At 38.0% G+C, this 11,640-nt stretch overlaps 1 protein-coding gene across 2 annotated transcripts; it reads left to right on the top strand.

Moving 5' to 3' along the window:
• The first annotated feature begins 1,784 nt into the window (after positions 1 to 1,784).
• On the top strand, positions 1,785 to 10,401 carry eif3ja (eukaryotic translation initiation factor 3, subunit Ja). 2 transcript variants are annotated; one of them, XM_067436491.1, is made up of 9 exons: positions 1,785 to 1,872; positions 2,013 to 2,101; positions 2,570 to 2,621; positions 2,987 to 3,084; positions 5,695 to 5,809; positions 5,882 to 6,046; positions 6,123 to 6,196; positions 9,107 to 9,148; positions 9,237 to 9,359. In XM_067436491.1, the coding sequence occupies exons 1-8, from the start codon at positions 1,851 to 1,853 to the stop codon at positions 9,119 to 9,121; spliced, it is 630 nt and encodes a 209-aa protein (XP_067292592.1). In that variant the 5' UTR covers positions 1,785 to 1,850; the 3' UTR covers positions 9,122 to 9,148; positions 9,237 to 9,359. The 2 variants fall into 2 exon arrangements, with proteins under 2 accessions (XP_067292592.1, XP_067292591.1); XM_067436490.1 differs by lacking the exon at positions 9,107 to 9,148 and having other exon boundaries at positions 9,237 to 10,401.
• The last annotated feature ends 1,239 nt before the right edge of the window (positions 10,402 to 11,640 follow it).

The following is an 11,640-nucleotide window of genomic DNA, read 5'->3' as shown; positions in this document are numbered from 1 at the left end:
TGAATCGGGCATTCAAAATCATATATTCATTCATCCACTTCAGTTTCATATATTTTAACGTTACTTTTAGTTAGCAAAAGCACACATTAGCATCTCAAATGCTAAGCATTAAATGCTCTTTTTAGCAAAGCCTTAATGACATTAGTTGTTCATTCATGTAACAGATTAAAGGACAATCACCAGTTTTATGTCTAAAAACAGTTTAGCTTATAAAGCTTGTCTATGGGGCACAGGGTAAGTGAAATTAAATCGCCAGTTAATACCACTAACAAGGCTCAAAATAGTCTCACACTAACACGGTAGCATAATGAGGGTCCCTACATGCAAACCAGAGCATTGAGAACTTTGTAAGTGTACAAACAGTTATCTCTCTATAGAGACTATAATCTCTCTCTCTCTCTCTCTCTCTCTCTCTCTCTCTCTCTCTCTCTCTCTCTCTCTCTCTCTCTCTCTCTCTCTCTCTCTCTCTCTCTCTCTCTCTCTCTCTCTCTCTCTCTTTCTCTCTCTCTCTCTCTTTAACTCTACATACAGTATTTTCACCAGCCAGAGAGTGCGGTTTACACTAGCAGTGTTAATTCAACACCAGAAATGTAACATGTTACTCTAAAAGTCCTTAGTCCTTAACAACAGGATTTCAACACTGGAGATTTTGCTGTGCACCCCTAAACCACAATGTGACGTGGGCAAATCAGGTATGGCAATGGACAACGCCCCACTGTTCATAGCCTCGCCCACTGATCTGGTAACTCCTATTACTATCCTGCAGAGACCACTTGGACTGAGTGGTAAAAGAGTTGCTCAAGCAGCGACATTACGCACTAACTAAAGTTAAAAAAGTTAAATCGCATGTAACCACCACTTACATTCACAGAACTTTGGCCAACTAAAAAATGTAGATGTGATCAGTCACTAGAAAATTTTCAATGGGAGACATTTTGTGCATTTTTATTGCAGTGCATTGTGGGATTGAACAAGTACTCTCACGGATGTCCTCTATTTCAGACACTGCTACAAATGGTTGTTCCCTCAAATTATTAAAGGGTAAAGCTCACATAAAAAGTCACTTTAATACGAAGCAGCTTTCTGTTGGTCAATGTGGTGAAACTGCATGAGCAAAACCTGTATGTATGGGGACATCTTTTTTCCTCATGTGAGATTCCAGATTGCATGGATTCCCATTAAAACATTTACCAAACAATGATGAATGTGACTGCAATAGTTGGTTGTAGGGGGAGGTGTGTTCTAGTGAGAATTGATTGGAAAAAATCACTCATAGTGCAGGATGAGTCATCAATATTGTGTTCCTTTTTCTATAGCAAAAACTGTACACTTTAAATATGTATAAATCTGCTATACATTTTGTCCACCTTTATGAGTAAATTAGCATATAGATGGCCTTTAAGGGATAGTTCACCCAAAAAGGAAAATTATGCCATCATTTACTCACCCTCATGTTGTTCCAAACCTGTACAAGTTTCTTTTGTTCTGCTGAACACAAAAAAACAAAGATATTTGGAAGAATGTTTGTAATAAAGCAGAGAGATTAACCATTCACAACCATAGTAGGGGAAAAAACACCAGTGAATGATTGTTCTCTGCTTTGTTACAATATTCTTCAAAATATATTTTTGTGAGTTCAGCAGAACAAAGAAACGTATACAGGTTTAGAACAATATGAGGGTGAGTAAATTATGACATGATTTTCTTCATTTTTGGGTGAACTATCCCTTTAAAGCTGATACACGGACTAAAAATGGCCTTTTATTTTGAAATGTCTGGAAATGTTGGCGCGCAGTGTGTTCTCAGCAGCTTCACTAATCCCTCATTTCCCCCTCATCGACACTGACATCATGGCGGACGTCGATTCTTGGGGTGAGAATATGTGTAAACTTCACCGTTATTTTTTTTTTTTCTGGCCGCACAAATTCCTATTTATATGTTTTCTCAAATAAAGTGCCGCCATAAAGCACGGCTGTCATTTAGTAACCTGTCTAAACCCTGCTGTTTTCCAGATGCCGATAGTTTCGAGCCCGATGAGCCCATCAAAAAGGCGGCAGTCCACGACAAGTGGGAGGGCGAGGATGAAGAAGACGACGTGAAAGTTAGTAATGAATGCTTTGTTTGTCGTTCACTAACCATGATTGTGTTTATTTCTCTTAACAAGTAAACAACTAGAAGTTGCAGTCAGCTAACTCAAGCTAGCTACTCTTGCTAACTCAACAGTGTCAAAAATAGCGTGGTGATGAGGATGATGAGTCCAGTTAGTATTAGCATATAGGCGTACACCTGCTTAAAGACACATAGTCATAAGTTACACAGTGGAATTATAATAATTATATGAACTAATTACATGCTAAAGGCATGTCTTTGCTTAGTTAGTAAGTTAATTAATTTACTTTACAGCATAACATCACTTTCATCTGATGCTTGATGATAACTCTGAAAGTAGCCAGCCTTTACAAGAGGATAGACTGATTTTATGAATGTGGAAGTAAAGATCTCCAGTTAATCTTTTCATTTTATGTTAATGCTACCTACCACTATGAAGCATTTATTTTATTTTATGTAGGATAATTGGGATGATGATGAAGAGGAAGAAAAGGAGGAGGAAAAAAAGTCAGGTACAGTGATATGAAATAAATTGGTATATGTCAACCATTCAACATTTCGGATGAAATATATATATATATATATATATATATATATATATATATATATATATATATATATATATATATATATATATATATTGTATGTACGTGTCTTCACCTCTTGTAATGGTTTATAGTAGTCAACTTGTGTAGTCCTGTGTGTGACAGATATATTTTTGGATAGATTTCTTAATGAATCTTTGGCTATAATAAGAGTATAATTTTTTTTTTAAACCGCTTCAAAATTATGCACATATTTGCATGCACCTTCTTCAAAGCAGTTAAAAGTTGTAAAGTTAAACTTTGAGGTTTAATTGTGTATTTTTCATATATAGAGGCTGAAGCTAAACCACCAGAAAAGAAGAAACTCAGTGAAAAGATAAAAGAAAAAGAAAATTTACAAAGAAAAAAACAAGAGGAGCTCAAAAAACAAGTACGTTCAGACATGGCTGTGTTTCGTTTAATATTTTAATATTGTAATGTAAAAAGTTATGCATTACATGTTCACATTTGTTATATTTAATTTACATTGTGACTCTGACAGCTTTTTTATTTACAGCATTTTGTAAATGTTGCATTTTTTTTTTATATACATACTAGGGGTGTCCATGGTTATCCGATTGACCGATTAACCGTTAAAAATTGCGTAACCGAGTGAAACATTTTGCTCGGTTAAGTGGCGTCAATGACGTGCTTTGAATTTAGTTGTAATATATGTTTGCACCCCTAGAGACCGCCAGAGCGCTCCCAGACATTTGTAATATCCACAAGAAGAAGTCATGACCAGCTTTCTAAGCGGGCAATGAAGCGGGCATAGAAAGCGTGGGAGCACTTTAAAAATGAGAGTGACGGGGCAAAATGCAAGTATTGCAATGCAGTGCTTACCGCATTTTTCAGGCTATAACTCGCGCCGGAGTATGAGTCGCATCAGTCAAAAAATGCGTCATGAAGAGGAAAATAACATACGTCGCACTGGACTATAAGTCGCATTAGGGCAGAAGCAGAGCGGGAGCCGCGCGCGCTGTGCATAACGGATCAGAAGAAAGAAAGTTTGAAGTGAGAAACTTGTGAATGACTAGAGAAAAGCAGAGGTTACTTTAACTGTAATGAAGAAAACAAAAAAGCTAATCGCGGACTGAAAGCAAGATGGCCAGAGCTGAAGGAACGAGTCCACAGATGCTTGAACTCTCTGCCGGGAGAGGCTCAGCCGCGCGAGTCAAACGCTGTGTGAATCATTCTCGGCTGCATATTTTACTAATGCCCTAATCATGCAGGCGCCCTCGCGGCCACTCGCATTGCTTGTGAACTGGAGCGCATCTCATCCTAATTTAACGAAACTCAGCGTAAGCCTCGCAGACATGAAATAGATCTGAAGAAACTTAAAATGTCTTTTAACAATTTAAAACGAAAAGAAATAGGCTACTCTCTGATTATGTAATCCATGATGTGCATTTCTCTCTATAGGCGCGTTCACTACGGAGATGGTGGTCGTCAAATTAATAAGCTAAAAATAACCCTGACGCACACTATGGTTAACCGAGTATTAACCGCTAAGGGCCTCGGTTAACGGTTAATGAAAAACTTGAAAACGTGCAGCCCTAATACATACGCTACTGTTCAAAAGTTTGTGATTTCTTTTTTAATTATGTTTAATCTTCAAGTGACAAAGACATTTATAATATTTCAAAACATTTCTATTTTAAATAAATGCTCTTTTAACTTTCTATTCATCAAAGAATCCTGAAGAAAAAAGTATCACTATTTCCAGAAAAATATGAAACAGCACAATTGTTTTCAACATTAATAATAATAATAAGTGAAGTTTTATTAAAGGGTTAATTCAGCGATTAGCATATGGCTTTGTATCAGTAGAAACCCTGGAGTATATTCAAATTATTGTGCTTTCCCCCCTTACATCCCCCTGAGACAAGAAATTTATGCAGTTTATTTCTGGAAAAATTCCTCCTATGATGCAAATATCGTCAATTTGCATGTATGGAATAAGGCCAAAGACTACAGCCAGCAGAGGAAGCTATTTCCGCATGTTTTGAACCCGCGCAGGGGGGATGGGAGATTACACTCAGAGCTCAGCTCAGCTCAGCTACAGGCACTCATTTAAACGGAGCTTTGGTGTGCAATGTAAGTCTTTTAACTTCCCAAATTAATTTCTATGAAAGTTAAGCTTGCAAAGGCATGAACTGAAAAGCGCCAGACAGAACTCGCGTTGTGAATCTATGCCGCGAGTGTAGTCGCGATTACCTCAGCTCTCATCACGAGCTCATTTCTCTCACAGTGTGATCAGTGCTGTGATACTCGCGCGGTGACTCACTCATTATATTTAACAGACACGTTGAGGTCTCCAACTCAGTCACAGTAATCCAGTAGGTGACTTTGGGAATGGCCTAACAGGGCAGCGAAGCATTCTGGGAATTGTAGTCTTTCATCCCCATGAGACAAATACTTTTTCTGTCTTTTCTCAGTCTAGAAGGCACCAAATTCAAAAATAATTTCACATTTCTACTACATTGATGACCCAGTTTAAATACAGATTCATCTTCCCAGCGCTGAAGTACCCCTTTAACTAATTTCGGGAGGAGCACATACAGATAATTAAACAACGGGGATACTCTGGGTTCGGGCAAAAAATTCTGAGCCCGGGGCCCTCCCCTGTACAGCACGCCAAATACGCATTATCTTTACTCTATATTATTTGATGTAAGTGTGAACTCGTGAAATGTTTCTTGAGCAGAAAATCATAGTAAAATTATTTCTGAAGGATCATGTGACACTGAAGACAGGAGTAGTGATGCTGAAATATTTTGTGAAATATATCACACTATTTTTTTAATCTAATAAATAGAAACATAAAAAAATCTTAATGACCTCAGACTTTTTAACAGTAGTGTTTATAAATGTGTGTGTGTATATATATATATATATATATATTTTTTTTTTTTATTAATTCATACCTTTATTAATAGTATAAGTGTGATAGAAGCATATATGAAGACTTGCACTCAGCATAACTATAATTTTTCAACAGTTAGAGTCATCAACAAACAGCACAGAACTCACACCAGAAGAAGAGCTGGCAGAAAAACTTAGAGTGAAAAAACTACAGGAGGATTCAGACTTAGAACTAGCAAAAGAGGCATTTGGTAAGTGCTTTCAGTATATCCATATCCAACATTTTTACATTTTGAATGTTTAACTTTTATTCTCTTTTGTAGGTGTAGTATCGAATAATGTTACAGGAATTGATGCTATGAGTCCCGCTTCAAAAGAAGACTTCACAGAGTTTGAGCGGTTGCTAAAAGAAAAAATATCTCCCTATGAGAAGTCTATACACTATTCCAGCTTTTTAGAGACGCTGTTTAGGGACCTGTGTCTATCATGTAAGTACGCCTCATTTTTGATAGATCTTCATTCCTTCTCAATGTAAATCACGTACGATTCCAATCGGTTTTGCAGTGGAAGTTGACGACTTGAAGAAAATTAGCAACTCGCTGACAGTGTTACTGAGTGAAAAGCAGAGGCAAGAAAAGGTATGAAATCCATTTAATTCCAAACAATAACTAAACTATGTACATTTTATTTTTCAATGTTTTGTCTTTTAATGTAAAATGCTCTTATTATTTTGTTTGTGTATACACACACACACACACACACACAATCGCTGTCGGACGGAAACCTTGTACAGGGAGTGCAGAATTATTAGGCAAGTTGTATTTTTGAGGATTAATTTTATTATTGAACAACAACCATGTTCTCAATCAACACAAACTCATTAATATCAAAGCTGAATATTTTTGGAAGTTTTAGTTTTTTTAGGGGGATATCTGTGTGTGCAGGTGACTATTACTGTGCATAATTATTAGGCAACTTAACAAAAAACAAATTTATACCCATTTCAATTATTTATTTTTACCAGTGAAACTAATATAACATCTCAACATTCACAAATATACATTTCTGACATTCAAAAACCAAACAAAACCAAATCAGTGACCAATATAGCCACCTTTCTTCGCAAGGACACTCAAAAGCCTGCCATCCATGGATTCTGTCAGTGTTTTGATCTGTTCACCATCAACATAGCGTGCAGCAGCAACCACAGCCTCCCAGACACTGTTCAGAGAGGTGTACGGTTTCCCTCCTTGTAAATCGCACATTTGATGATTGACCACAGGTTCTCAATGGGGTTCAGATCAGGTGAACAAGGAGGCCATATCATTAGATTTTCTTCTTTTATACCCTTTCTTGCCAGCCACGCTGTGGAGTACTTGGACGCGTGTGATGGAGCATTGTCCTGCATGAAAATCATGTTTTTCTTGAAGGATGCAGACTTCTTCCTGTACCACTGCTTGAAGAAGGTGTCTTCCAGAAACTGGCAGTAGGACTGGGAGTTGAGCTTGACTCCATCTTCAACCCGAAAAGGCCCCACAAGCTCATCTTTGATGATACCAGCCCAAACCAGTACTCCACCTCCACCTTGCTGGTGTCTGAGTCGGACTGGAGCTCTCTGCCCTTTACCAATCCAGACACGGGCCCATCCATCTGGCCCATCAAGACTCACTCTCATTTCATCAGTCCATAAAACCTTAGAAAAATCAGTCTTGAGATATTTCTTGGCCCAGTCTTGACGTTTCAGCTTGTGTGTCTTGTTCAGTGGTGGTCGACTTTCTGCGTTTCTTACCTTGGCCATGTCTCTGAGTATTGCACACCTTGTGCTTTTGGGCACTCCAGTGATGTTGCAGCTCTGAAATATGGCCAAACTGGTGGCAAGTGGCATCTTGGCAGCTGCACGCTTGACTTTTCTTAGTTCACGGGCAGTTATTTTGCGCCTTGGTTTTTCCACACGTTTCTTGCGACCCTGTTGACTATTTTGAATGAAACGCTTGATTGTTCGATGATCACGCTTCAGAAGCTTGGCTATTTTAAGACTGCTGCATCCCTCTGCAATATATCTCACTATTTTTGACTTTTCTGAGCCTATCAAGTCCTTCTTTTGACCCATTTTGCCAAAGGAAAGGAAGTTGCCTAATAATTATGCACACCTGATATAGGGTGTTGATGTCATTAAACCACACCCCTTCTCATTACAGAGATGCACATCACCTAATATGCTTAATTGGTAGTAGGCTTTCCAGCCTATACAGCTTGGAGTAAGACAACATGCATAACGAGGATGATGTGGTCAAAATACTCATTTGCCTAATAATTCTGCACTCCCTGTATGTACAAATCGGCTAATTTTCAGGAAATGGAAAAAACACGGGTTGGCCACAAAAAAATAGTTTAAAAGCATTTGCATGAAAAAGAGCGTGATTATAACGCTAGCCAAAGGATAAGAGAAAAAACAGATGCTGCTTTAAATATTTGTAATGTGTTTAACTGAAAAAATAAATAGCATGGGCTAATGGCTGGTGACTAAAAGGTGGGGTAAGTGTTATTTCAGAACCGTTTTAGAAAAAGGACTTTGGCCAAGTGGAATAACAAACTTGTACCCAACCAACAGGTAAGGGGCGTGTCTATGGTGAGAAGAGGGGGCCAGTGCACAACATTATTCAAAACGCACGAGTCACACAGGACGGACATTAGCCAAGAAATAACTAATATATGCTGGCTTTTGCTTGAATATGCTCGTGTGTTATGTTCGCTTGTTTGTCCATTTGCGATCGTATTGTCTCTTACTTCAGCGATGATAAAGACCCATTCATTTCCACACCTAATGGACCATCTAAATCCCCTCAGTGTTTCAAGGTTTCAAGCGTCGGCTCATCCGGTCATAATTGTAATATGTCATTAGCTGGACTATCGAGCTTGTATACTAACGTAATCGAGTTGTTCATGAGAACGATTTGTTTTGTGATCGCTATAACTCTTATCTTGTCATAATTGTAATATGTCATTAGCTGCACTGTCGGCTCGTGTTCTATCGAGTTGTTCATGAGAACGGTTTGTGTTTTGTGATGGAAGGGGTGACTTTTTCATTGAATATTCGACCTGAATTAGTTACACACAGATTCTGCCATAGTCGTTGCCTGGGTTACGTATGTGTGGGGCGGAGCTATCAAAATAGGGTCGAGACCCTTTTGGTCATTTAAAATATATCAACAACGGTTACCAGATAGCACTTAACCCACCTTTAAGAAAATGTACAGCATATATATATTTTTTTTAACCAGCCATAAGAAATAATCTATTAAAAGTTAAAGTAATTCAGAGAAATGAGGGATTGTTCTTTGTCTTTTGATTAACATTAAAAACACAGACAGCAGCAGGAATATTAGGCTGCTGTCCCTTTAAGAGCTACTTGGTTCCAATATACTGATACACATGCATTTCCTTTCTCAACTGTTTGCCTTCACTTAAGACATAACTGACTATGTTTACAAGGATACTTGCCAAGACGGGTCTTTTGACATCGTTTTGTTTGAATTTGTCTGTTCAAGCGGAAGAAGACGTGAAAGAGAGCTCAATTCTGCATTTGCCCTGTATATATAATTTATTTATTACTTTATTATCATTATTATTTTGGTCCTAAATATTTTACATATGCATTTTTATTTATTTATTCAATAGGCAAACAAAGGTAAAAAGAAAAAGAAGGGAGTTGTACCAGCAGGAGGTTTTAAAGCCAAGCTGAAAGATGATCTGGCAGACTACGGAGAGTTTGATGGCGGTTATGCACAGGACTACGAGGATTTCATGTGACCAAGGCTTAACACACTGATAACTTTTGCTGGTTGCTGAACCATACACCTTAACAGCATGACCTTACCCCACAGTCAGGCCCTCTACCAGAACCATGCTAGAAAACTCTGAACGTCATCCCACGCAATGCACACTCTCCCCTCAAAGAGGTTTATGCAGAGAATGAATTAACTGAGGTCTTTTTCTCTGTTGTGAATTTAGGTCAATAATTGTCGGAATAATAAAACCGATAAAACGGGCTCCTTGCAAATGTGATCGATTCATCGTGACAGTCCCAGATTATATGAACAAAGAGTGTTATTGTTCGGTAACTGCTACTTGGAAATAAATGACATTCTATGCAAATTTCTTTCCGTATTGATCTCCATGTCGTTGAATTCGCTCCAGCCGTGATCCTTTTTGAATGTGATGTTCCTTTTTCAAACCGCAAAAGCCGATTAAGGCAACCTATAAAACCTGAGGTGATGATATCCAAGTAGTCACATGGTTCATAAATCATGTCTACAATCAGACGTTTCATTTTGTTTGTTTATAGACGATAGTGAGCTCATTTGTTAAGATAAGTAAATCTAGAGTGTAGCATACATAATGTAAGCGAAAATAACACCTTTACATTTGTAGCTCGTAATGCATTCCATGTAAAGTCTAAAACCAAAAGTATCACTTTAAATGAACTGTTTTGAAGATACATTGCAGCGTTATTAGGGTTACCTCAATTTTTGCAGAAGCAAAATATGCGAATTATTGCAAATAGAACTCATGTTTTCATTGCAGCATGTTATGAAGTTGCTCATTTGACCTCAACCATGCCAGCAAAGAATGAGCGTGATTCTTCTGCTGATGATGAATAAGGGACTGAACGTTGATGTAGGCCCTACATTGTAGGGTTTTTTCAGTCGTTTGGCTTTCCATTTTCTTGACAACTTTAAGTGTGGTAGACATGCTTTAAAGAGACTTGTAATCAGCAAAGCCGATAATAGGACTCTGCACTGTTTTATAAAGATCTAATTTAATAAAAGTTGCTTAAAATTCATCAGTTGTTCTGTATTTTTTTGCTATATGTTGTCTGGTGTATCTAAACATTGCACATTTTTTATAAACTTGATGTGGGATGAAACAATTATGTGGTAATTTACAAAAATATGGCTTCAAGCAAGAAATGAAAATCCTACCGATATATTTTGTAAATGGATGTCAGATTTTAAGATTGATTAAACCATGTATGTTGTATGTTTTAAACATTGTCTTTACAAAAATCTAAATATAATAGGATCTTCCAATGAAATCGACATACTTCTCCAGTCATTTAGTAAACCTCTTCATAGTCGACTACAAGCTTGAAATAATTTTGGAGTGCAATGCCTACATTTTCTAATATGTAAAAATTATTTTTATTTTTTTTTACAAATATGATTTATTCGTAAATGTGTTTTTGCCGAGTCATACCTCATGACATTTTGCAACCTGTTAACTTCATCAATGCATTTGCACAGCGAGTCAATGGGGCTGTCTTCATTAGGTGATGGTGCTAAGTATAGCTGGGTGTCATCAGCATAGCTGTGGTAAGCAATATTGTTCTTTTTCATTATTTGGCTCAGTGGCAGCATATACAGGTTAAACAGGAGTGGTGCCAGAATTGACCCTTGTGGGACTCTGCATGTCATGGACGTCCACTCAGACTTATGGTCTCCTATACTCATAATAACCTCTCCCTTCTAAGTATGACCTGAACCATTTGAGGACCATCCCAGAAAGCCCGACCCAGTTTTCCAGCCTGTCTAGAAGTATGTTGTGGTCAACAGTGTCGAATGCAGCACTGAGGTCGAGTAGAACCAGAATTGAAGTTTTACCCGTATCAGTATTTAAGCGAATATCATTTATAATATTTATGAGCGCTGTCTGTGCTGTGATGTGGTCGGAAACCAGATTGAAAATTGTCAAAAAATCTGTTTGAGTTTAAGAATTTGTTTAGTTGGACAGCACAATACTTAGTTGGGGCTCCTTTTGCCTGAATTACTGCAGCAATGCGGCGTGGCATGGAGTCGATCAGTCTGTGGCACTGCTCAGGTGTTATGAGAGCCCAGGTTGCTCTGATATGGCCTTCAGCTCTTCTGCATTGTTGGGTCTGGCATATCGCATCTTCCTCTTCACAATACCCCAGAGATTCTCTATGGGGTTTAGGTCAGACGAGTTTGCTGGCCAATTAAGAACAGGGATACCATGGTCCTTAAACCAGGTACTGGTTGCTTTGGACCTGTGTGCAGGTGCCAAG

Source organism: Pseudorasbora parva, chromosome 25, assembly GCF_024679245.1.
Source record: "Pseudorasbora parva isolate DD20220531a chromosome 25, ASM2467924v1, whole genome shotgun sequence".
Taxonomy (NCBI): Eukaryota; Metazoa; Chordata; class Actinopteri; order Cypriniformes; family Gobionidae; genus Pseudorasbora; species Pseudorasbora parva.
This window is presented reverse-complemented; position numbering and strand designations above follow the sequence as displayed.

What these genes read in the sequence shown, in the direction of transcription:
- eif3ja (XM_067436490.1), top strand. Translation starts at nt 1,851, where the DNA reads ATGGCGGACGTCGATTCTTGGG. An exon ending in ATGAAGAAGACGACGTGAAA is followed by an intron (nt 2,102 to 2,569) that starts GTTAGTAATGAA and finishes TATTTTATGTAG; the next exon opens with GATAATTGGGATGATGATGA. An exon ending in GGAGGAGGAAAAAAAGTCAG is followed by an intron (nt 2,622 to 2,986) that starts GTACAGTGATAT and finishes TTTCATATATAG; the next exon opens with AGGCTGAAGCTAAACCACCA.